The 27,194-nt window shown below is 45.8% G+C and overlaps 2 protein-coding genes across 3 annotated transcripts in view; one reads left to right on the forward strand and one right to left on the reverse strand.

The window, feature by feature from the left end:
* Positions 1-8,175: 8,175 nt before the first annotated feature.
* Positions 8,176-21,267, reverse strand: LOC132396366 (uncharacterized). Of its 2 annotated transcripts, none has more exons than XM_059973882.1 (2): positions 21,090-21,267; positions 8,176-10,811 (listed from the first exon to the last, which is right to left on the reverse strand). In XM_059973882.1, the coding sequence occupies exon 2, from the start codon at positions 9,213-9,215 to the stop codon at positions 8,481-8,483; it is 735 nt and encodes a 244-aa protein (XP_059829865.1). In that variant the 5' UTR covers positions 9,216-10,811; positions 21,090-21,267; the 3' UTR covers positions 8,176-8,480. The 2 variants fall into 2 exon arrangements, with proteins under 2 accessions (XP_059829865.1, XP_059829866.1); XM_059973883.1 differs by having other exon boundaries at positions 21,168-21,244.
* Positions 11,114-27,194, forward strand: part of LOC132397498 (uncharacterized) — a 33,141-nt gene continuing 17,060 nt past the window's right edge. The window contains exon 1 of the mRNA XM_059976327.1: positions 11,114-11,189. Coding sequence (XP_059832310.1) covers positions 11,114-11,189 — 76 coding nt within the window. The remainder of the gene's footprint in view (positions 11,190-27,194) is intronic.

Here is a 27,194-nt window from a genome sequence, read left to right on the forward strand (position 1 = left end):
GTGGGACAACAATGAGAGGTCATGGGTTAAGGGTTAAGGGTGAAAGGTGAAAAGTTTTAAGGGGAATATGAGGGGAAACTTCTTCACTCGGTGGGTCAGGAGAGAACCAGCACAAGTGGTGCATGCAAACTCGACTTCAATGCTTAAGAGAAGTTTAGATAGGTACATTGATGACAGGGGTATGGAGGGCTATGGGACTAGGCAGTTTAAATGGTTCAGCATGGACTTTATAGGCTGAAGGGCCTGTTTCTGTGCTTCAACTCCATTTTGTAAAACAACATTCCCCATTGGAGGCTCATTGAGACACAGGATCCGTGGTAACATGGCGGCATGGATTCAGAATGGTAGAATGGTGGTAACAGATAGAGCATACTTTGCCTGGAGTTTAGTGACCAGTGCTGTTCCCCAGGCATCAGTGCCAGGACCTCTGCTCTTTGTGGCTTTAGTAAATGGTTGGGATGAGGAAGTGGAAGGGTGGATTCACAAGTTTGTGGACAATGTGAAGGGTGGTGGAGTTGTGTAGAAGGTTGTCATAAGTTACAGTAGGACATTGACAGGATGCAGGGCTGGGCTGAGAAGCAGCAGATGGATATCAATTTAGAAAAGAGTGATGTGATCCACAATCTAAATGTAATTTTTTTTGATATATCTTTTATTCTTGTTGGAGGTTTGATGCTTATTTTTAGAAGCTTTTTATATGACGCATGGCTCCGGGGTTTTACCCCCCAAGGGGTTTCTTTTTTTCCCCTCACTTTTCTTGCTTAGTAGGGGTTTTTTTTACTCAAAAAAATTTTCAATCCTTAAGATAATTTCTTCTTTTTTGAGGCATTATAAGTGTTGTTACTTCAATGTACTTGTGCTATTTTTGGATAATAATAATAATAATAAAAAGATTTGAAAGGAAAGAAAGAAAGTGCAGAGGAGATTCACCAAGATGCTCCTGGATTAGTCAGCATGTCTTATGAGCAATGGTGAGGAAGCTAGGACTTTTCTCACTGGAGTGAAGGAGGATGAGATGTGAACAACATGATAAGAAACATAGAAGCATAGAAAATAGGTGCAGGAATAGGCCATTCGGCCCTTCGAGCCTGCATCACCATTCAGTATGATCATGGCTGATCATCCAACTCAGAACCCTGTACCTGCTTTCTCTCCATACCCCCGATCCCTTTAGCCACAAGGGTCATATCTAACTTCCTCTTAAATATAGCCAATGAACTGCCTCAACTGTTTACTGTGGCAGAGAATTCCACAGATTCACCACTCTCTGTGTGAAGAAGTTTTTCCTCATCTCGGTCCTAAAAAGCTTTCCCTTTATCCTTAAACTGTGACCCCTTGTTCTGGACTTCCTCAACATCAGAAACAATCTTCCTGCATCTAGCCTGTACAATCCCTTTAGAATTTTATACATTTCAATAAGATCCCCCCTCAATCTACTAAATTCCAGCGAGTATAAGCCTAGTCAATCCAGTCTTTCTTCATATGAAAGTCCTGCCATCCCAGGAATCAATCTGGTGAGCCTTCTCTGTACTCCCTCTATGGCGAGAATGTCTTTCCTCAGATTAGGGGACCAAAACTGCACACAGTATTCTAGGTGTGGTCTCACCAAGGCCTTGTACAACTGCAGTAGAACCTCCCTGCTCCTATACTCGAATCCTTTTGCTATGAATGCCAACATACCATTTGCCTTTTTCACCGCCTGCTGTATCTGCATGCCCACCTTCAATGACTGGTGTACAATGACACCCAGGTCTCGTTGCACCTCCCCTTTTCCTAATCAGTCACCATTCAGATAATAATCTGTTTTCCTGTTCTTGCAACCAAAGTGAATAACCTCACATTTATCCACATTAGATTGCATCTGCCATGAATTTGCCCACTCATCTAACCTATCCAAGTCACCCTGCATCCTCTTAGCATCCTCCTCACAACTAACACCGCCGCCCAGCTTCATGTCATCTGCAAACTTGGAGATGCTGCATTTAATTCCCTAGTCTAAATCATTAATATATATTGTAAACAACTGGGGTCCCAGCACTGAGCCTTGCGGTACCCCACTAGTCACCGCCTGCCATTCTGAAAAGGTCCCATTTACTCCCACTCTTTGTTTCCTGTCTGCCAACCAATTCTCTATCCACATCAATACCATACCCCCAATAACGTGTGCTTTAAGTTTGCACACTAATTTCCCGTGTGGGACCTTGTCAAAAGCCTTTTGAAAATCCAAATACACTACATCTACTGGCTCTCCTCTCTCCACTCTACTAGTTACATCTTCAAAAAATTCTATAAGATTCATCAGACATGATTTTCCTTTCACAAATCCATGCTGACTTTGTCCTATGATTTCACCGCTTTCCAAATGTGCTGTTATCACATCTTTGATAACCGACTCTAGCATTTTCCCCACCACGGATGTCAGGCCAACCAGTCTATAATTCCCTGGTTTTTCTCTCCCTCCTTTTTTAAAAAGTGGGGTTACATTAGCCACCCTCCAATCCTCAGGAACTAATCCAGAATCTAGAGAGTTGTGAAAAATTATCACTAATGCATCCACTACTTCTTGAGCTACTTCCTTAAGCACTCTGGGATGCGGACCATCTGGCTCTGGGGATTTATCTGCCTTTAATCCCTTCAATTTATCTAACACCACTTCCCTGCTAACATGTATTTCCCTCAGTTCCTCCATCTCACTAGACCCTCGGTCCCCTACTATTTCCGGAAGATTATTTATGTCCTCCTTAGTGAAGACAGAACCAAAATAGTTATTCAATTGGTCTGCCATGTCCTTGTTCCCCATGATCAATTCACCTGTTTCTGACTGTAAGGAACCTACATTTGTCTTAACCAATCTTTTTCTTTTCACATATCTATAAAAGCTGTTCTCTGCCAGCTTTCTCTCATAATCTTTTTCCCTTTCCTAATTAAGCCCTTTGTCCTCTTCTGCTGGACTCTGAATTTCTCCCAATCCTCAGGTGTGTCGCTTTTTCTGGCTAATTTATATGTTTCTTCTTTGGAATTCATACTATCCCTAATTTCCCTTGTCAGCCACGGGTGCATTGCCTTCCCTGGTTTATTCTTTTGCCAAACTGGGATGAACAATTGCTGTAGTTCATCCATGTGATCTTTGCCTATCCATTGCATATCCACCATCAACCCCTTAAGTATCATTTGCCAGTCTATCTTAGCTAATTCACTTCTCATACCTTCAAAGTTACCATTCTTTAAGTTCAGAACCTTTGTTTCTGAATTAACTATGTCACTCTCCATCTTAATGAAGAATTCCACTATATTATGGTCACTCTTACCCAAGGGGCCTCGCACAACAAAATTACTAACTAACCCTTCCTCATTGCTCGATACCCAATCTAGAATGGCCTGCTCTCTAGTTGGTTCCTCGACATGTTGGTTCAGAAAACCATCCCGCATACATTCCAAGAAATCATCTTCCTCAGCACCCTTACCAATTTGGTTCACCCAATCTATATGTAGATTGAAGTCACCCATTATAACTGCTGTTCCTTTATTGCATGCATTTCTAATTTCCTGTTTAATACCATCCCCAACCTCACTGCTACTGTTAGGTGGCCTGTACACAACTCCCACCAGCATTTTCTGCCCTTTAGTGTTATGCAGCTATACCTATATCGATTCCACATCCTGCAGGCTAATGTCCTTCCTTTCTATTGCGTTAAACTCCTCTCTATCCAGCAATGCTACCCCATCTCCTTTTCTTTCCTGTCTATCCCTCCGGAATATTGAATATCCCTGGATGTTGAGCTCCCATCCTTGGTCACCCTGGAGCCATGTTTCTGTGATCCCAACTATATCATATTCATTAATAACTATCTGCACATTCAATTCATCCACCTTGTTACGAATGCTCCTCGCATTGACATACAAAGCCCTCAGGCTTGTTTTTACAACACTCTTAGTCCTTGTATAATTTGTGTTGAAAAGTGGCCCTTTTTGATTTTTGCCCTGGATTTGCCTGCCTGCCACTTTTACTTTTCACCTTATTACTTTTTGCTTCTACCCTCATTTTACAACCCCCTGCCACATTAGTTTAAATCCTCCTGAACAACAGTAGCAAACGTTCCCCCTAAGACATTGGTTCCAGTCCAGCCCAGGTGCAGACCGTCCTGTTTGTACAGGTCCCAGCTCCTCCAGAACTCGTTCCAATGCCCCAGGAATTTGAATCCCTCCCATGCACCATTTTTCAAGCCACGTATTCATCTGAAATATCCTCCTATTTCTACTCTGACTAGCACGTGGCACTGGTAGTAATCCAGAAATTATTATCTTTGTGGTCCTACTTTTGGGGTAGTTTATGAGAGACACAGATAGAGTGGATAGCCAGCACCTCTTTCCCAGGACAGAAATGGCTGATGTGAGAGGACATACTTTTAAGGTAATTGGAGGAAAGCATCAGGGGTGGATGTCAGAGGCAGTTTTTTCACGCCAGTGCAAAGAGTGTGTGGAATGCCTTACCAGGGTGGTGATAGGGGCATATACATTAGAGGTGGATACATGGATGAAAGGTGTATGGAGGACTATGCAGAAGGGAAGAGTGAGATTGATCTTGGAGGAGGTTAAAAGGTCAGTTCAACATTGTGGGCTGAAGGGCCTGTACTGTTCTATGTTCTATACAAGTCTTTTACCATCATCCTCACAGCTTCGTGCCACCTACATAAGGACCCCATCAGCCACTGTGTGCCTTCCTTTCATTACTACCATCAGGAACAGGAGCCTGAAGACACACACTCAACGTTTCAGGAACAGTTCCTTCCCCTCCAGCGAACGGCCCATGAACCCATGAGCACGATCTCACTATCCCTCTGCAACTCACACAAAAGATTCAGAAGCTTCTAGATTCATCCAACTCCATCAAGTATACAACTCCCCCCCCCACCACCATTGGGGACATTTTCAAAAGGCAGTGCCTCAAGAATCCATGGTAGCATCCATCATTAAGGACCCTTACCACCCAGGGCATGTCATTTTCTCATGACTACCATCAGGGAGAAGACACACACTCTTCTTCGATCTGTGCTAGTCATTCACTGATTCAATTTAAAATTGTAGTAACAATTTAAAAACAGTTATTATAAAAATATTAAATATTAATTTTATTATAAAAATTAAATATTATAAAAAATAGTAATTATTTGACGAAGGAGAGATTGTCTAAAATCTTTCCTAATGTTGATAGTTATTGTGATAGATGTAAAACCAGGACAGCTACACTGACACACGTTTTGGTCTTGTTCTATACTGGAACAGTTTTGGAAGTAAGTTTTTCTATAATTTCTAAAGCACTTAAAATTAATTTATTACCTAACAAATTAACTGTGCTTTTTGGAATAATTCCTTAAAATATCTGTGGTAGTTCTTTGTCTGACCAACCTGTTATTACATTTGTTACATTGATAGCTGGGAGGGCCATTCTGTTGAAGTGGAAGGATACATCAGCTCCCACTCTTGTCACAATGGCTCTCTCAAGTGATGCTGTGTCTTAGTTTGGAAAAAAATTAGAAGTCGAACCTTCAAACCTATGTTTGATTTTGAGAAAAGATTGTATTCATTTGCTCGTTACTATCATTTGAGTTAATTGATTGATTTCCTCCATGATCTAATTGTAAATTTTGGTTTTTTCTTGCTGGCGGTTTGATGTTTATTTTTAGAAGCTTTTTGTCTGATGCATGGCTCCGGGGTTGAACACCCAATGGGTTCTTTTTTTCCCTCACCTTTCTTTGCTTTAGAAGGGTTTTTTTTTCTTTTTCTTTTTTTGTGTCACCAAATATTTCAACATTTAAAACATTGTTTTTTTTCCTTTGAGACATTGTAAGTGTTACTTACTTTGATGTAATCTTGTTATTTTGGATAATAATAATAAAAAGATTTGAAAAAAAAAGACACACACGCAACGTTTTAGGAACAGCTTCTCCCCCTCTGCCATCAGATTTCTGAATGGACATTGAACCCAGGAATGCTCCCTCACTGTTTTGCTCTCTTTAACACTAATTTATTATTTTTGAACATTTCTTATTGTAGCATATTTTATATTGTATACTGCCTTCACAAAGCAACAAATTTCATGACATATGCCAGTGATAATTAACCTGATTCTGATTCTAAGTGTGAGCACCGTAGTATGTTCCCCTCTGTTCTGTGAAAAGGGAACTTTCAACTCTGTTCTCTCTCCTTGCTGTTAGCTAGTCAGCTTTGTATGACTAAAAGCTGCAGCACTCACTGCGAGTGGGTACAATGGGTAGCATGACTATGATGGGCCAAAGGGCCTGTTTTCATACTGTATGATTAAAAGCAGCTGCAGTGATATATTTGGCACACCATGGTCACGCTAATATACCCACTCACAGTGGGACCTGGGGAGTGTTGCAGAACAGAGGGAGCGTGATGGAGTTCAGGTACGGTGCTGTGCTAAAGCCTTGGGCACATGCAGTGGGTAAGGGTGGAGCTCTGCGGGAGAGGTAGCAGAGAAGGAGTGCCAGGGGCTGGGGGTGCAAACACACCCAATCCTGAGACAGCAGACAAGGTCATTTGATTCTAGACAACTGGTTTATTGACCATCACAGAAAGTCTCTCTGGTGCATCTCACTCCCTCCGCTCTCCCTTCCCTTTTCCCAAACTATGATTCCCCTCTGCCAGTCCCCTTCCTGCTCTCAATCCACTATAGAGACCTATATCAGAATCAGGTTTATCATTACATTTCTCATGAAATTTGATTTGTTTTGTGGCAGCATTACAGAGCAATACATAACAGTACTCTGCAGAAGACTAACTATATAACCCTAGCTCTATATATAAGGCTTTTGCACAGTACCGTACGTGGTACATTTGACTAGCTTAGATGGGCATCTTGGTCAGCATGTGCCAGTTGGGCTGAATGGCCTGTTTCTGTGTTGTGTTACTCCATAACTCCCTAGTTTTACTTACTCTGCAATGGAGGGACATTTTGTGTGCTCCACCCTATCCTCATAATCTCCCACAGTTTGCCAATTCAAGATTTTGTCTAGATATGTAGACTCCTTGAGTTGTGGAGAGATATGTTCAGTGTCCGCTTTATTACATACCTCCTGTACCCAATAAAGTGGCCAGAGTGCATCTTCATGGTCTTCTGCTGCTGTAAGTCCAGGGGTCACCGACCTTTTTGCACCGCGGACCGGTTTAATATTGACAATATTCTTGCAGACCAGCCGGCAGGGGGGGTGGGGATGGTGTTAATCACGATCAGAATATAGGTGATGTCAACTGTAAGTCTAATACACTCAATTTCATTGCTAAAAGGGTTTATCTAACAAATTTAATATTAAACACACAGTGCATATTTTCCTCACATAAATATAGTGATGTCAATTATCAGTCACTTATAAGTCAATAGCATCATAACATTTTAAGTAACATTTGGATATTAAACACACATCGCATATTTTCCTCGTATGAACACATAAAATCATTGCAACACCAAAATCGCTGAATCAGTGGGAGCCCTGGGCTTGCTTCCCTGCAACAAGACAGGTCCCATCGAGGGGTGATGGGAGAGAGCGACACTGGAAGGGGGCTCCTTATGTCCAGTCTATTCCACAATTTAATTTTCGTGGCTCTCAGCACTTGCCTCTGTCCCGCTTGCTCACATTTTTCCGCTCAAAAAACTCAACGGGTTTGTCTTTAAGTGCAGGGCGCTTGGACTCAAGGTACCGAAGCAGTTCTGAGGCTTCATTGCCTCATTCGACAGCCTCCCGCCCGCCGCCCGAGGCCTTGGCCAGGTGCGGCTGGTCGTGGGTGGGGTGAGAGGACGAGGTCAGGGCCGGAGCCGCAGCGATCGCAGTCCGGAGAGAGTGACCGACCGAGCGGGGAGAGCGGCAGGGCGCCCGCCCGCCCGCCCGCCTCGCTTGTAGGATCTACCGGCCGAGGGGTGACTTTCAGTCCATCGCAGCGAGGTAGCTGCTCTGCTTCTTCCGAAACCCTGAGCCCGAATTCGGTCGTCTGCGAATATTTTAGCACCGGGTTCCCCACGACCATTCGGTGTGGTGAAGAGGTTTGGAGGCGGCGCCACCCGTCCGCGCTCCGGGCCGGTACCAACGGCGCTTCCCGCCGGCCGCGCGAGGCGCCGGTTGCCCGAGGCCGACCGGTGATCCTGGCGCGAGGGTGCCGCTGCGGTTAGGCGGGTAACGACCTGGCGTGACCGGCAATGAGGGAAGGTGTTGCTGACTCGTACCGTTTCATATCAACAAATCATATAGTATTTTTATTAAACAAAATATACTTTATTCAAAAATAAAATTATATACAATAAACCATTCAATGACTCTCAATCCTTTACAACTGTTTCCATTACGGTCTTTACATTGTCACACTTTCCATCACCCACCTGGCACTCTGTTATTCCATATTAACATTCCCCTGTTCAGGGGTATACACCCCACCGCCCTACCCTCAACTCCCACGGGAGAAGAACCCTAGACTGTGGTCCTCCCCCACCGAGCCCTTGCGGTGGCTGCACCGAGTTTGAGTGTGTCCCTCAGCCAGTACTCCTGCAGCCGAGAATGTGCCGGTCGGCAGCATTCCCCCACGGACATCTCCGTGTGCTGGCAGACCATCAAGTTTCGGGCCGACCAAAGAGCGTCTTTCACCGAGTTGATGATCTGCCAGCAGCACCGGATGTTGGTCTCGGTGTGCGTCCCCGGGAACAGCCCGTAGATCAGAGAGTCCTCCATTACGCAGCTGCTGGGGATGAACCTCGACACTGTCCCTTTCATCCTCCTCCACACCTTCTCCGCGAGCCCACAGTGTGCAAAGAGGTGGGTCACTGACTCCTCACTGCAGTCCTCCCGTGGGCAGAGGGGTGTGGAGACGACGTTCCGGGTGTACCGGAGGGATCTGACTGGGAGGGCCCCTCTCACCGTCAGCCAGGCGAGGTCTTGGTGCCTGTTGGTGAGGTCTGGCAATGAGGCATTTTGCCAGATGAACTGGATGGTCTGCTCAGGGATAGTTTCCTTGCGGAAAGTAGCACATGCTTTGTGGCCCGATACCAGTCCGCGGCCCGGTGGTTGGGGACCACTGCTGTAGTCCATCCACTTCAAGGTTAGACATATTGTGCATCTGGAGATGTTCCTCTGCACACCACTGTTGTAAACGGGTGTGATTATTTGAGTTACAGTCACCTTCCTGGCAGCTTGAAGCAGTTTGGCCATTCTCCCCTGATATCTCTCATTAACACGGCATTTTTGCCCACAGAACTGCTGCTCACTGGGTGCTTTTCACACCATTCTCTGCAAACTCTAGAGACTGCTGTGTGTGAAAATCCCAGGAGATACTCAAACCACCCTGTCTGGCACCAACAATGACTCACTCCACAGTCGAAGTCGCTTAGTCATTTCTTCCCCGTTCTGATGTTTAGTCCGCACAACATCTGAATCTCTTGACCAGGTCCGCTTGCCTCTGTGTATTGAGTCGCTGCCACATGATTGGCTGATTAGGTATTTGCATTAGCAAGCAGGATCATTGAGTGTACATCATGGAAACAGGCCCTTTAGCCCATCAAGTCCATGCTGACCATCAACCATCCATTTACCCCGATCCCATTTCAATGCCACATTCCCATCAACTGCCCCCAGCTTCCGGCCCTCACATCCCCACAATGGAGATAATTTACAGTGGCACCAATCCTGCATGTCTTGAAATATGGGAAGATACTGGAGGTATGAGGCAGATTTAATTACAATCACTATGATTAAAGCAGGTATGGTAAAGAAATTTGGATGCTGCATAGGTAGGGAAAGGCTCAGAGGGACATGGGCCAAATGCGGGCAAACATGCTTTTTGGTTCCGCGCCCTGGTCAGCATCAAAGATTTGGGCTGAACCAGCTGTTCCCCTGACCTATGGCTCAATCCCCATCCTTTTTCTGCATCTCTCCCCCGCTCTCTCTTTTCCCTTTTCTCTCTCCATCTCTTTTTCTCTCTATCTCTTTCTCTCCCTCTCTTAGTCAGGACCTGATGAGGGGTCTTGGCCTAAAACGTCAACTGTACTCTTTTCCATAGATGCTGCCTGGCCTGCTGAGTTCCTCCAGCATGTTGTGGGTGCTGCTGAGATACTGAAGTTCTGGGTTATGGACTATCGTTTTTTTGATGGATTTTGGATCAAGGTCTGTTTATGGGCTTTGCGGTTGCTTGCATGGGGGAGGGGGTTGGGAGTTGATGCTTTTGCTGGTGCAAGTCCAGGGGAGGTGGAGGGGAAGGGGTGATGATTTTGCTGGTGCCTGTGTGCAGAAGGGGAAGAGGAGTGGTTTCTGATGTTTTTGTCATTCTTTGTAGTTTTTTTCTGCTTCATGGATGCCTGCAAAGAGTGAGAATTTCAGGCTGTATACATTCTCCGATATGGAACTGAACCGTCTGATGAGAAGAAGTGCACTTTGATCAGCAGTACTCACTGACAATTAGCAGCACAGAAACATTTCCGTGAACGGTCTCATTTCCGGGGGGATCGAGGAGTGTAACCCCACACCTGTAGGTACCATTGTCTGTGAAAGAAACTTCCTTGATGGTCAGGACCGAGGATTTATTCCAGCCGTGAGCCGCGATGGAAAGCCTTCCATCCCAACTGCTGCACCGGTTCGACTCCCGTCCCGGGACCGCGACGGTGCAGGACACCTCAGCCCTCTCGCTGACCCAGGTGAAGCTGAGGTTCCTCACATCGGCGACCGCTCGTTGGAGGCTGCAGGTCAGCCTGGCATCTTCTCCTTCCAGCGCTGTGATGAGGGAGGGCAGCTGGGAGACCGTCAGCGGGGACGCTATATAAGAAGGCACAGAACTCAGACAGAGGGCTGGGAATGGGCTCGGAAGGGAAGTTCAACCAGAAATAGTTGGGGGAAAACAAGAGATGAATTCCAAACGCGGAGGACCAGATTGATTGAACCACGTTAACTATCCCCACCAGATGTAGGACCCAGCTCAGAGTTAGAGGAAAACTTTGCCCACCCAGAGACTGGTGAGTACCTGCAAAGCTACCTGGGTACTTAGACCAGCCCTTCGATCTCCTGTGATCAGGCCAAGTGTTAGAAGATGGGATCAGAGTGTAAAGGTCAGTGTCAACATGGCCTGTTTCCATGCTGTCGTTGAGACAAAGGAGATTGTGCAGTTGCTGGAAATCTTGAGGAACGTACATAAAAGTATGGGGGATTCCAGCAGGTTAGACGGCATCTCTGCTGGGAAATGAACAGTTGTCACTTTGGTCCGAGACCCTTCTTCAGGATTTGATTTAGGCAAGATGGCACTAGCATCTATGAAGACATCCTGCAGTTGGTTCATAAATCTACTTCTTCTCCTCCTTTTAAATATACTTCTGCTATTAATCTGTGTGCGATTGGAGTCTGTAATTTACATTTTCATAAGGAGCTGACTGAGTGATCTGGCGCTTCTACTGTCTCCTGTCTCCGCAGGAATTCGGCATGGTTGAGAACGGACTGCGTGGCCTAATGACAGTGTGTGAACCCACGGTCAGCTCCAATTCTTGACCAGCTCGCCGATTAGAAGGTTGAAATCACTGAGGACGAGGGTGGGAGGTAAGCAACAGTGTTCAGCACTGTTTCACCAGTCTCCCTCTGCCTCTCACTCGCTGCTGCCAGAGCTAGGGGCAGGAGGCTTGTGTCTTTGGTAAAGATGTTGCCGGGAGTAGCGAGCCTGAGTTGCAGGGAGGTTCTGGCTAGGCTTGGAGCATAAAAGAAAGAGGGGCAACCTCATAGAAGTGTTTAAAATTTGATAAGGTGGATGGTAACAGTCTTTTCCCCACAGAAGGGGAGTCTAAAGCAGGGAGCAGAGGTTTAGAGCGAGGTGGGAAAGATTATCAATAGACCCATTGCTCCACAGCCTTCTCTTGTGCCAGAATATGGCCACCCTCAGAGTGGAGGAGCCAAACCTTATATTCCATCTGGGCAGTTTCCAACCTGATGGCATGAATATTCATATCTCCTTCCAGTAAAGAAAAATACATTTTCCCTCCCCTCCCCTCTTCCTCTAATCCCCACTCTGGGTTTTTACCTCTCTTTACATAGAAACATAGAAAACCCACAGCACAATACAGGCCCTTCGGCCCACAAAGCTGTGCTGAACATGTCCTTACCTTAGAACTACATAGACTTTACCCATAGCCCTCTATTTTTCTAAGCTCCATGTATCCATCCAGGAGTCTGTTAAAGACCCTATCATTTCCGCCTCCACCACCCCTGCCGACAGCCCATTCCACACAATCACCACTCTGCGTAAAAAACTTACCCCTGACATCTCCTCTGTACCTACTTCCAAGCACCTTAAAACTATGCCCTCTCATACTAGCCATTTCAACCCTGAGGAAAAGCCTCTGACTATCCACACGATCTATGCCTCTCATTATCTCGTACACCTCTATCAGGTCACCTCTCATCCTCCGGCACTCCAAGGAGAAAAGGCCAAGTTTACTCAATCTATTCTCATAAGGCATGCTCCCCAATCCAGGCAACATCCTTGTAAATCTCCTCTGCACCCTTTCTATGGTTTCCACATCCTTCCTGTAGTGAGGCGACCAGAGTTGAGCACAGTACTCCAAGTGGGGTCTGACCAGGGTCCTATATAGCTGCAACATTACCTCTTGGCTCTTAAACTCAATCCCACGGTTGAAGGCCAATGCACCTTCTTAACCACAGAGTCAACCTGTGCAGCAGCTTTGAGTGTCCTATGGACTCGGACCCCAAGATCCCTCTGATCCTCCACACTGCCAAGAGTCTTACCATTAATACTATATTCTACCATCATGTTTGACCTACCAAAATGAACCACCTCACACTTATCTGGGTTGAACTCCATCTGCCACTTCTCAGCTCAGTTCTGCATCCTATCAATGTCCTGCTGTAACTTCTGACAGCCCTCCACACTGTCCACAATACCCCCAACCTTTGTGTCATCAGCAAGTTTACTAACCCATCTCTCCACTTCCTCATCCAGGTCATTAATAAAAATCACAAGATGTAGTAGTCCCAGAACAGATCCCTGAGGCACACCACTGGTCACCGACCTCCATGCAGAATATGACCCGTCTGCCACCACTCTTTGCCTTCCATGGGCAATCAGTTCTGGATCCACAAAGCAATGTCCCCTTGGATCCCATGCCTCCTTACTTTCTCAATAAGCCTTACATGGGGTACCTTATCAAATGCCTTGCTGAAATCCATATACACTACATCTACTGCTCTTCCTTCATCAGTATGTTTAGTCACATCCTCAAAAAATTCAATCAGGCTCATAAGACACAACTTGCCTTTGACAAAGCCATGCTGACTTTTCCTAATCATATTATACCTCTCCATATGTTATTAAATCCTGCCACTCAGGATCTTCTCCATCAACTTACCAACCACTGAAGTAAGACTCAGTGGCCTATAATTACCTGGACTATCTCTACTCCCTTTCTTGAATACAGGAACAACATCCACAACCCTCCAATCCTCCAGATCCTCTCCCATCCTCGATGATGTAAAGATCATCGCCAGAGGCTCAGCAACCTGCTCCCTCGCTTCCCACAGTAACCTGGGTTACATCCTGTCTGGTCCTGGTGACTTACCCAACTTGATACTTTCCAAAGGCTCCAGCACATCCTCTTCCTTAATATCTACACTCTCAAGCTTTTCAGTCCATTACAAATCATAACTACTATCACCAAGATCCTTTTCCGTAGTGAATATTGAAGCAAAGTATTCATAAAGTACCTCCGCTATCTCCTCCGGTTCCATACACACTTTTCCACTGTCACACTTGATTGGTCCTATTCTCTCACGTCTTATCCTCTTACTCTTCCCATATTTGTAGAATGTCTTGGGGTTTTCCTTAATCCTGTCTGCCAAGGCCTTCTCATGGCCCCTTCTGGCTCTCCTAATTCCATTCTTAAGCTCCTTCCTGCTAGCTTTATAATCTTCTAGATCTCTATCATTACCTAGTTTTTTGAACCTTTTGTAAGCTCTTCTTTTCTTTTTGACCAGATTTACAACAGCTGTTGTACACCACGGATTTTGTACCCTTCCATCCTTTCCATAACTCATTGGAATGTACCTACACAGAACCCCACTCAAATATCCCCTGAACGTTTGCCACATTTCTTCCTGCCTATCACTTCTCCCTGGGTCCTCTCCTCCTTCTCTTTCTCCTCTCTTGTCAGATTCCGTCTCCTCTAGCCCTTGACCTTTTCCATTCACCTGGTTTCACCTATCACCTTCTAGCCAGTCTCCTCCCCCTTCCCCAACTTTTTATCCTGGCATCTTCCTCCTTTCTTTTCGGTCCCGAGGAAGGATCTTGGTCCAAAGCTTTGAATGTTTATTCACCTCCGTAGATGCTTCCTGACCTGCTGAGTTCCTCCAGCATTTGGTGTGTGTTGCTCTGGGCCTCAGGGGCAACTTTTTCACACAGAGGGCGGTGGGTATATGGAACGAGCTGCCAGAGGAAGTGGTTGAGGGTACTTCAGTATCATTTAAGAGGCACTTGGATAGGTATATGGTGGGGAGAGGCTGAGAGGGACATGGTCCTAACACAGGAGAATGGTACTGGCAAGGTAAGTACATGGTCAGCACAGACTGGTTGTGCTGAAGGGCCTGTATCCCAGATATATTGCACTGTGACTCTTTAACTCTCCACTCCAGTGTGGCACAGTAGTGTAGTGGTTTGTGTAATGATTTACAATGCCAGCAACCTGGGTTCAATTCCCTCCACTGCCTGCGAGCAACTTGCATGCTCTCCCCGTGATCATGTGGGTTTCCTCCAGCTGCTCGTTTCCTCCCCAAGCCCAGAGACATACGGGTAGAGACTCCAGGCTGGATAGTGAAATGCTGCTCCTGTGGGATGTAGGAAGGCAAGGAGACCCCCAGTGTCCCCGACGACTACAGCTGCAGCCTCCAACAATCCACGTTAAGGAGTTGAAGCTGGAACTGGATGAACTCTGGATCGTTCGAGGGGCTGAAGGGTGGTAGATGCGACATAGAGAGAGGTAGTTACACCCGAGGTGCAGGACACAGGAAACTGGGTGACAGTCAGGAAGGGGAAAGGAGTTATGGAGCCAGTGTAGAGTACCCCTTAGATAGACCTAAGCAACTGCAAGGGTAAAAAGACCCTGATGGGAGTTGTATACAGACCCCCAAACAGTAGTAAGGATATGGCCTACAATGAGAGATAGAAAATGCATGCCAAAAGGGCAATGTTACAATGCTCATGGGGGACTTCAATGTGCAGGTAGATTAGGAAAATTAGTTTGGTGCTGGATTATAGGAGGGAGGGTTTCTAGCTGGCTACGAAATGGCTTTTTAGAGCAGCTCATGGTTGAGCCCACTAGAGGATCAGCTATTGTTCGATGAACCAGAATTGATTAGAAAGCTTAAGGTAAAAGTACCCTGAAGGGCAAAGGATCATAATATGATGGAATTCACCCTGAAATTTGAGGAGAAGATAAAGTCAAATGTGTCAGTATTACAGTGAAGCAAAGGGAATTACAGAGGCACGAGAGAGGAGTTGGCCAGAATTGATTGGAAAAGAACACTGGCAGGGATGCACTGGTAGAGTAACAACAGCTGGAATTTTTGGAAGCAATTTGGAATGCACAGGGTATATGCATCCCAAAGGGAAAATGATGTAACTGTGGCTGACAACAGAAGCAAAAGCCAAAGAGCAGGCACATAATAGAACAAAAAATAGTGGGAAGTGAGGATTAGGAAACTTTTAATAACTAACAGAAGGCAACTAAAAAAGTAATTAAGGTAAAAATAGAATATGAAAGTAAGCTAGCCAATAACTTTAAAGAGGATAACGAAAGGTTATTATGAAATATTAAGTGTAAAAGAGAGTGGATATCCGACCGCTGGAAAGATAGTAATGGGGACAAGGAAATAGCAGATGAACTGAATAAGTATTTTGCATCAGTCTTCATTGTGGAAGACACTAATAGCATGGAGAAAGTCCCAGGTGTCAGCAGACATGAAGTGTGTGAAGTTACTATAACTAGAGAGAAGGTTATTGGGAAACTGAAAGGTTTGAAAATAGATTAGTCACCTGGACCAGGGAGTGTACACCCCAGGGTTCTGAAAGAGGTGGTTGAAGAGTTTGGAGAGGCATTAGTAATGATGATTCAAGAATGACTCGATAGATTCTGGAATAATTCCAGAAGACTGGAAAATTGCAAATGTCACTCCACTCTTCAAGAAGGGAGAGAGACAGAAGAAAGGAAATGATAGGCCAGTTAGTCTGACCGAAGTGGTTGGGAAGATGTTAGTCGATTATTAAGGATGAGATCTCAGGGTACTTGAAGGCACATGGTAAAATAGGCTGTAGTCAGCATGGCTTCCTCAAGGGAAAATCTTGCCTGATAAAACTGGTGGAATTCATGGAAGAAATAGCAACCAGGACAGACAAAAAATAATCAGTTGATGTTGCGTACTTGTCTTCAGAAACAAAAACCCTACAGCACAATACAGGCCCTTCAGCCCACAATGCTGTGCCGAACATGTACTTACTTTAGAAATTACCAACGGTTACCGTTAGCCCGATATTTCTAAGCTCCATGTATCAACCAGGAGCCTCTTAAAAGACCCTACTGTATCCGCCTCCACCACAGTCACTGGCAGCCCACTCTCTGCGTAAAATCTTACCCGTGACATCTCCTCTGTACCTGCTTCCAATCACCTTAAAACTATGCCCTCTCATGTGAACCATTTCAGCCCCATGAAAAAGCCTCTGACCATCCACATGATCAATGCCTCTCATCATCTTATACACCTCTATCAGGTCACCTCTTATCCTCCACCACTCCAAGGAGAAAAGGCCGTGTTCCCTCAACCTATTCTCATAAGGCATGCTCCCCAATCCAGGCAACATCCTTGTAAATCTCCTCTGCACCCTTTCTATAGTTTCCACATCCTTCCTGTAGTGAGGCAACCAGAACTGAGCACAGTACTCCAGGTGGGGTCTGACCAGGGTTTTATACTGCTGTAACATTACCCAACAGCTCTTAAACTCAATCCCACAGTTGATGAAGGCCAATACACCGTATGCCTTCTTAACCACAGAGTCAACCTGTGCAGCAGCTTTGAGTGTCCTATGGACTCGGACCCCAAGATCCCTCTGATCCTCCACACTGCCAAGAGTCTTACCATTAATACTATAGTCTGCCATCATATTTGACCTACCAAAATGAACCACCTCATACTTATCTGGGTTGAACTACATTTGCCAGCTCTCAGCCCAATTTTGCATCTACAACCACTCTTTCCCTTCTGTGGGCAAGCCAGTTCTGGATCCACAAAGCAATGTCCCCTTGGATCCCATGCCTCCTTGCTTTCTCAATAAGCCTTGCATGGGGTACATACTTTTGAGAAAGTATTTGACAAGGTGCCACACACGAGGCTGCTTAACAAGCTATGAGCCCATGATTCTAGCATGGATAAAATAGTAGCTGATTGGCAGGAGGCAAAGAGTGGGAATGAAGGGAGCCTTTTCTGATTGGCTGCCAGTGACTAGTGGTGTTCCACAGGAGTCTGTGTTGGGACCATTTTTTTTTACCTCATATGTCAATGATTTGAATGATGGAATTGATGGCTTTGTTGCAAAAGTTTGCAGATGATATGAAGATAGGTGGAGGGGCAGGTAGTTTTGAGGAAGTAGAAAAGTTAAAGTAGGACTTAGAGAGATTTGGAGAATGGGCAAAGAAATGGCAGATGGAATACTGTGTCAGGAAGTGTGTGGTCATGCATTTTGGTAGAAGGGTTTGACTATTTTCTGAGGTGCTAAGGTGCAAAAGGAAGTTAGGAGTCCTTGTGCAGGATTCCATCAAGATTAATTTGCAGGTTGAGTCGGTGGTGAGGAAGGCAAGTGCAGTGTCCGCATTCATTTCAAGAAGACTAGAAGATAAAAGCAAGAATGTAACGCTGAGACAATAAAACACTGGTGAGGCCTCACTTGGAGTGTTGTGAACAGATTTGGATCCCTTACCTTAGAAAGGATGTGCTGAAACTGGAGAGGGTTCAAAGGAGGTTAATGAAAATGATTCAATGATTGAATGGCTTGTCATATGAAGAGTGTTGATGGCTCTGGACCTGTATTTGCTGAAATTCAGAAGAATGAGAGGTGATCTCATTGAATCCTATCGAATAGTGAAAGGTCTTAATAGAGTGGATGCGGAGAGCATTTTTGCTATGGCGGGGTGTCCAAGACCAGAGGATACAGCCTCAGAATAGAGGGGCATCCTTTTAGAATGGAAATGAGGAGGAATTTCTTTAGCCAGAGAGTGGTGAATCTGTGGAAGTCTTTGCCACGGGCAGTTGTAGATGCCCTAGTCTTTATATTTAAGGCAGAGGTTGATAGATTCTTGATTGGTCAGGGCATGAAGGGATACAGGGAGAAGGCAGGAGGTTGGGGCCGAGAGGAAAATTGATGATGAAATGACAGAGGAGACTTGATGGGCCAAATGGCCTAATTCTGCTCCTATACCTTATGGAAGAAGAAGAAGAAGAATAGCCCTTAACTCGGCAGTGGGGTTATCAGGGCATTGTCATGACAGTGTTTCCGTAGCGAGCTGTTCTTGTTTTTACGAGGCCGAGTTGCTAGCTCAATGCTAAACCCAACCTGGATTCGAACTTGGGAACCTTCACTCCGGAGTCCAGTGCTGATATTATTGCACCACCAAGCGACTATACCTCATGGGTCAATAGGCAATTGGTGATGTGGGTGCACGGGCTTGATGGGAAGGAAGTGCATGTTGTATCTCTTAATTTAAAAAAGTAACATTACCTACCTTCAACCAGAACCACTGAGCCATTTCCAGAGAGGTCTGAGATTTGCAAAGGATTGGTGATCACAATCTCACACTGTTAGCTTCCGCTGTCGTTTAGTAAAGCTTGAGTGATTGTAAACTGAAGATTTGGTTTCCAAGTCAATTGTGTTGAGGACCCGCAAGTCAGGAATGAGGTTACACTGCCACAGTGTGGACTCACTAACTATTACAAAGCAAATGGTTGAAGATGTTCCCCATGAACTCTGTCTCCCTTCATGCTGTCTGTAAGGTCCAAGTCAGTTTAATGGGCTCCTTATCCCTCACCGAGAGGGAGGCAGGGACCTGGGAGAAACTTCCCAATGCTGAACTAGATTATGGATAAACAAGGAGATGTCTTTAATCTTAAAAAGGTGCCACAAAAAGGCAGTGTCCATCATTAAGGCGGTGTCCATCAGGACATGCCCTCTTCTCATTATTATCATCAGGAGGAGATACAGGAGCCTGAAGGCACACACTCAGCGATTCAGGAACAGTGTCTTCCCCTCTGAGAGTTCAACTAATTTACCAATTTTAACATCAAGAGTCAACTTGTCACCGAGAGCAGCAGTTCCTGGAGTTCCCAAGGGCAATTGAAAAGGCACAGGATAGACACATTCCAAGAAGTAGAATCATACCAAAGGCAGGGTGACACAACCATGAACAACAGGGGAAGTGAAAGCAAACACAAAAGTCAATGAGAGGGCAGATAGTAGAGCAAAAAAAAATAGAGGGAAGTTAGAGGACAAGGAAACTTAAAAACCAACAGAAAGCAACTACAGAGATCATAAAGAGGGAAAAGATGGAACAGCTTAGACAGGTGGAGGGGCAGTAGTGTTGTGACAGTAGAGAGGCAATAGAAGGAGTTAGATTAGGAGAATGTGCAAAAAAAATGGCGGATGGAATATAGTGTCAGGAAATGTATGGCCATGCACAAGACATAAAAGTGTAGACAATTTTCTAAATGGAGAGAAAATTCAAAGCTTGAAGGTGAGAGGGGAGCTGGGAGTCATGATGCAGGATTCCAGAGGTTAGTTTTCAGGTTGGTGAGGAAGGCAGGTGCAATGTTGGCATTCATTTTGAGAGGACTGGAGTATAAAAGCAGGGATGTAATGTTGAAGCTCCATAAGGCGCTGGTGAGGCCTCACTTAGAGTACTGCGAACAGTTTGGGGCCCCTTATCTAAGAAAGGATGTGCTGGCATTGGAGTGGGTTCAAAGGAGGGTCACGGAAATGATTCTGGGATTATAAGGCTTATTGTATGAGGAGCGTTTGATGACTCTGGGCCTGTACTCACTGGAATTCAGAAGAGTGATGGGGGAGTCTCGTTGAAACTGATCTGATATTGAAAGGCCTTGATAGAGTGGATCTGAAGAGGATGTTTCCTATGTTGGGGGAGTCTAGCACCAGATGGCACAGACTCAGACTACAGGGATGTCCATTTAGAGCAGAGATGGAGAGGAATTTCAAGCAATATGTGGAATTTGTTGCTACAGGCGGCTTTGGAGGCCGAGTCATTGGGTATATTTAAGGCAGAGGTTGATAGATTCTTGATTAGACAGGGTATGAAGAATTTTGGGGAGAAGGGAGGAGATTGGGGCTGAGTGGGAAATGGATCAGCCATGATGAAATGCTGGAGCAGACTTGATGAGCCAAATGGCCTGTTTCTATTCCTGTATCTTATGGTCAAATATTCCAACTAATTTCAACAGATATACTGTTGAAAATATCCTGATTGGTTGCATCATGGCCGGGTACCAGAATTCCAATGCAGAGGAGTGTTAGAAGTAGCAGAGGGTGGAGGTGGAGGATACAGCCCAGTCCATCACGTCCACATTCCTCTCCACCATTAACATCTATAGGATGTGCAGCTTCAAGAAGGCAGCATGTGTCATCCAGGGTCCCTGATATTCATCCAAGTGCCTCGTCTTGCTCCTACCATCAGGCAGGAAGTACAGAAACCTGAAGCCCCTCCCCACCAGGAACAACTACTTCTCTACAACCTTTAGGTTCTTGAACCAACCTGCACAACACTGATCACTACCTCTCCTTCCCCATTCCCATTTCTCTCTCTCACCTTATCTCCTTGCACATCACCTCCCTCTGGAGCTCCTCCCGCTTCCCTTTCTTCCATAGTCTTCTGTCCTCTCCTATCAGATTCCCCCTTCTCCTGCCCTTTATCTCTTCAGCAATCAACTTCCCAGCTCTTTCCTTCACTCCTCCCCAGTTTCACCTATCAACCTCCACCTTGTACTCACTCTGAATTCCGATCTTCTTTTCCCAGTCCTGTTGAAGGGTCTTGGCATGAAACTGCAACTCTTTACTCTTTTCCGTACCTGCTGCCTGGCCTGCTGAGTTCCTCCAGCTCTGATTTCCAGCGCCTGCAGATTTTCTCCTGTTTGTGATCCGTTCTGAAGCACTCTCTACTGTTCTCTTTTCCCTCCAGCTCGCGTGAACTCTTGCCCTCTCGTAGGTCGGTGACGTGATTTCCCTGCCGCTCTGAGCAGACACTGTCAGCAGGCTGACAGTGCAGGAAGTGGAATCACGAGTGAGATTCTGGCAGGCGGCAGGAGGTCACTGAGTCACCAGAATAGGAGGAGGAGGAGGAGGAATACGGTTTGGCAATCGCTGCACTTCCACTTTCCACGTCTGTTGTTACTGGTATCATCACAAGTACCAAAATACAGCAAAAAGCTTAACTGGAGTCACGGAGTACTACAGCACGGAAACAGCCATTCGGCCCATTCAGTCTGTGCCACACCGTTATTCTGCCATGGTTCGTGAACAGTTGTTACCCTTTAACTATCAGGCTCCTGAACCAGCGTGGATAACTTCACTCACCTCAACACTGAACTGATTCCACAACCTGCTGACTCACTTTCAAGGATTCTACAACTCCTCTTCTCACCATAATTTATTTCCTTATTTGTTTATTATTGATATTGGTTTGTATTTGTGCAGTTTCCCTTCTTTTGCACTATTTAAATCTGTTCCCTCTCACCTAAAACCTGTGCCCTTGAGTTCTTGATTCCCTAACTCTGGGGGAAAGATTGGATGCATTCAGGGGTTTCTCTGGAGTTCTGTTCTCAGGAATTTACTCACAGAGCCAAGATGAGGAGCAAAACATATTCTGTCTGGGTACCCTCCAACCTGATGGCATGAATATCGACTTCTAGGAGCAAAGAGGTCCTTCTGCAGCTGTACAGGGCCCTGGTGAGACCACACCTGGAGTATTGTGTGCAGTTTTGGTCTCCAAATTTGAGGAAGGACATTCTTGCTATTGAGGGAGTGCAGCGTAGGTTCACGAGGTTAATTCCCGGAATGGCGGGACTGTCATATGTTGAAAGATTGGAGTGACTGGGCTTGTATACACTGGAATTTAGAAGGATGAGAGGGGATCTGATTGAAACATATAAGATTATTAAGGGATTGGACACACTGGAGGCAAGAAGCATGTTCCCGCTGATGGGTGAGTCCAGAACTAGAGGCCACAGTTTAAGAATAAGGGGTAGGCCATTTAGAACAGAGCTGCGGAAAAACTTTTTCACCCAGAGAGTGGTGGATATGTGGAATGCTCTGTCCCAGAAAGCAGTGGAGGCCAAGTCTCTGGATGCATTCAAGAGAGAGTTAGATAGAGCTCTTATAGATAGTGGGGTCAAGGGATATGGGGAGAGGGCAGGAACGGGGTACTGATTGTGTATAATCAGCCATGATCACAGTGAATGGCGGTGCTGGCTAGAAGGGCCGAATGGCCTACTCCTGCACCTACTGTCTGTTGTCTATTCTCCTTCCAGTGAACTAATTCCACCCCTGCCTTCCTTTTATTTCCCACTCTGACCTTTTAATTCTTCTCACCTGCCTGTTACTTTTCCCTGGGTCTCCTCCTACTTCCTTTTCTCTTATGGTCCACTCTCCCTCCTATCAGCTTCCTTCTCCAATCCCTGACTTTTCCCACCCATTTATCACCTTCCGGCTAACCTCCTTCCCCTCCCCTCCCAACTTCTTATTCCGGTGTCTTCCCCTTCCTTTCCAATCCTGAAGGAGGGTCACAGCTTGAAACGTCAACTCTTACTCCCCTCCACAGACGCTGCCTGACCCGTTGAGTTCCTTCAGCATTCTGTGCGTGTTACTTTGGATTTCCAGCATCTGCAGACTTTCTCCTGTCTATAAGTTGCTGCACCAAGCCACAATGAACACAATCGGAAGTTTTCTGTGGTGCACTGATAAAAGTTGGTGACGGTGAAAGGGAATGTGCCAAATTCCTTCTCTGTCAACGCTCCCGACAAATTTACTAATTGGACAACAGCGCCCAAGACTAGTGCCTGGGAGTGTAAGGGAGGCAGATCACCACGCACAGGTCATATTCTCCTCTCAGTACAACCATCAGGCAGGAGGGACAGGAGCCTTACATCCCACACCGCCTGGTTGAGGAACAATTATTACCCTGCAACCTTCAGTCTCCTGAACCAGAGTGGATAACTTTGCTCGTCTCAACACTAACTGATTCCACAAGCTACAGGCTCACCCAACCTAAAACTCAGTACTACACATTTCTTTATTATTTGCATAATGTCTTCTTTTGCACATTGGCTGTCAGTCTTTTCTTCCATAAACTCTACTGTATTTCTTTATGTTCCTTTAAATGGCTGCAAGAAAACAAATCTCAAGATAGTTTGCAGTAACACATACGTACTTGGTGATGCTGCCTGGCCTGCTGAGTTCCTCCAGCATCTTGTGTGTGTTGCTCGGATTTCCAGCATCTGCAGATTTTTTTCTTGTCAAGGACATGCCTGCTAAGTCTGGTGTACTGAGTTACTGAGATCCACAGTGAGATCTAACCATCAGGAAGGTGGTTCTGCAACTCTCTGAGGAAAGAGAAGGGCATGAACACACAGGAGAAGTCGTAGTCGTCTCTTCTCCTTCGGCTGTCCATCGATTTCGATGTTGACTGAGGCCTGGGCAAGGTTGTATGGAAGACCGGCAGTTGCCCATGCTGCAAGTCCCCCCTCTCCACGCCACCATCATCTACTGCATCAAGGAAGACCCCAGTTGTGATGACTACTTGTACAATGTCTTGTGTATGTGTGACTCAAAATGGGTTTTTTGGTTTGTTAAGAGTAGGAATGCTTCTTTGATAAGTGTTTCTCTCACAGTTGTTTTGCTTTATACTTGTTGATATGGTAATTGTATTCATTTGTTAACCAATGGGGAATGTTATTTTGTCTTGTGAGGTTGGGAACTTGGGGGAGGGGTTTTTCGCGGGCTTTTGGTAGAGAGCCGGGAGGAAGACGTCGAGGAAGGTGGACGTGCGCTGCACTGCTCGGAAGACCACCGGGCGTGGTCCTAGGTGCGAAGACGTGAAGGTCGGAGGCAAGCGACGGGGGGTTGAATGGTTTGATGTTTGAGCTCCAACGATGTGCACTAAACTGACTGAACTTTGATAAGTTGGCGCCTTTTTGTTTTTTTTCCCTTGCATATATATTGTATTGCCTAATACTCTTTTAATTTTAGTAAACTCTTTAAAGTGTATTTCATAACGGTATTTGTTGTGGGTTTGATACTGTTGGCAGGCGCGAGGCATAAGCTCGATTCTCACAGCACCTGCGTGTACGGGAGGTGGGTTGGAGAGTGGCTGGATCTCCTTTTCCCCTAGACATATACCAGCCTGTTGGGTAAGTGTTACATACTCATACCACTGGACCTGGTCTTTCAAGGGCTAGAGTGTGTAACTGCCCCAATGCAATGGCTTTTCCGCTTTCAAAAGTCTCCCATTCAGGTTTCCTGTCATCATCAGATATGACCGACGACCACCATATGTACTTTGATAATAAGCTTACTTCACTTTGCATGTTATGTGTTCTGTCTGGAAATGTATGGATCTTCATTTCCAGTGGGCTCATATACTCACCCACCCAACAGCAGTGAGGGAACTTCTTCACCAAAAGAACTGTTCAAGTTTAATTGTCATTCAACCGTACATGAATACGGCATTACTCTGGGGCTCAAATGCAAAACACAGTACCACCAGACTCTGCACTAGGCACATTGAGATAGCAAGTATATACAAGTTATCAGTAAAATACACCCACATAAAAAAGCATAGTCCAAGGTCCCGAGCCCATGAACGTTGCAGGAATCTGTAGTCAAACAAAATATGGCTTGTCATCTGCCGATCGAACACTAGGGGGCAGCACCAACTCCAGCTTGGAGGCTGCGCCACATTACCTCTGATGCCTCTCGCCTGGGTGGCTGTTAACAGGAGATGCCGCAGTTTGAGGCCTAGTCCTCGCTATGACCGAGGCCACGCAGCTCCCCCACCATCGGCCCTGCTGTCCCCCAATAAATCAGTGAGTCAGACTTGCAGCACTCCGCATTAACAATGTCCAACAGGGTCTTGCCATCGCAAGAAAAGTGACTAAGCTGGTCACTTGCTGTTACTCTTTCGTGCCCCCGCACCTCTGACTCAGGCAGCAGTACAATTTGCACCAAGTCCAGCTCCTTCACTTTCTCTGCCAACGAGCAGCTCCCCGATGGGGTAGACCTGCAGTACTTTAAGTTCTTAATATCCAGCAGTGTCTTGCGATTGTTAAAAGTACATTTTAAAAGGACAATAACCCCTTTCGTTGACCCTGTCAAAGGCACTGCGATCGAATGTGCTGCCATCTTACCAGAAGAAACCTTAAAACTGGAAGAAGGTTCAAGTAGGTAGCTCATCACTTAAAGGTCAGTTTTGGGTGAGTGCCGAAGACGGGCTTTGTTGTCCTGGGAATAAGTGAAAGGAACAGCAAAAGGAAAATCATGCAGATGCTGGAATTATAATTGGGTGGAACATTAGCAGTAGTTAGCACGGTGACCTGGGTTCAATTCCCGCCTCTGCCTGTATGTTCTCCCCATGACCATGAGGGTTTCCTCCTGGTGCTGTGGTTTCCTCCCACATTCCAAAGACGTACCAGTTGGTAGGTTAACTGATCTCTGTAAATTGTCCCATGATTAGGCCAGGGTTAAGTTGGAGGATCGCTGGGCAGCCCAGCTCAAAGGGCTGGAAGGGCCTATTCCATGTTGTGTCACAATAAAAAAAATAAAATAGTTTATTTTTGTAAATGACAGTAATTTGTATGTATTAGACGATACTACTTCTGCAAGACAACACATCTCATGACACACACTCTGTGGCCATTTTATTCGGTATGCCTGTATGTGTTCTGATGAGAGAGATCAGAGGAGAATGGCCAGGCTGGTTCAAGCAGACAGGAAGGAGTCAGCAACACCAATAACCGTGTTACAACAGTGATGTGCAGAAGAGCATCTCCGAATGCACAACCTTGAAGCATTCGACAGCAGCAGAACCTACACACTGTGGCCACTGTATTAGATACAGGAGGTAACTAATAAAGTGTATGTCAGTGATAAGAAACTTGATTCCAAAACACTCAGCTGGTCAAACAGCATCTGTGAAGAAGGGAACAGCTAATATTTCAGGTTGAAGTCCTTTTCAAAACTGAAATGTTAAATCTGTTCCTCTTTCTACAGACTCTGCTTAACCTGATGGATGTTTCCAGTTGGTTAAAGAACCAATAGCGTTGGCAAGGAACTGTAACCATGGGAACAGAAGTTCGCAGGAACTGAAAGATTATGGGATGGGGTTAGGGTGTAGGTTGGAGATGGATACCTGAAGAAGGTTAGCAAGTGAACTGGGACACAGGGATTGGAAACCAGGAATGAAGGGGTCTTCACTGGGAACTGCCTGATGATGATTTCTGGAAAGATGACAATGGGTGTCTGGAATCCCGTGAGATGTCAGGAGTTGTGAAGCAACTGCAGGTACAAAATTGTTCAGCAGAGAGAGATGTAGATGTGAACATCATGTCCTCTATGCTTTGTTCAAGAACTGTTTGTTACTAACTAATGATATGCCTATTTCTGTGTCTGTTTACCCACCTCCAATGTTCTCTAAATAGCTATCCCCCTGTCTCTCTACATCCATTTTCTCACTCTCTCCATCTATCTGTATCTAACTCTAGCTAAGTGCTCTCTCATTCTCTGTCTCTCTTTCTCTCAACAGAAGATACTGCAAATACTGGAATCTGGAGCAGCAAACAGGTCAGCAGGTCAGGCAGCCTCCGTGGAGGGAAATGGACAGTCAGCGTTATGTCCTCGTGCAGTGCTGTACGTGAGGAGCCAGGGTGTCCAAGTCCTTTGCACAGCAACGTATTGGCCAACATGGAGCGACGAGCAAGTTTGTAAATCTGGTGGGAGTCCAGGATGTTGGGAGTGGCGAGGGTGGAGTGTCACGGGAGGGGTGCGTGCCAGAGCCAGGGTTGGGGGGGTAGTGTCGGGAGGTATGGGTGCAGACTCATTCAGAC

Source organism: Hypanus sabinus, chromosome 7 (assembly GCF_030144855.1).
Source record: "Hypanus sabinus isolate sHypSab1 chromosome 7, sHypSab1.hap1, whole genome shotgun sequence".
Lineage (NCBI taxonomy): Eukaryota > Metazoa > Chordata > Chondrichthyes > Myliobatiformes > Dasyatidae > Hypanus > Hypanus sabinus.

What these genes read in the sequence shown, in the direction of transcription:
- LOC132396366 (XM_059973882.1), bottom strand. Translation starts at nt 9,215, where the DNA reads ATGGCCAAACTGCTTCAAGCTGCCAGGAAGGTGACTGTAACTCAAATA.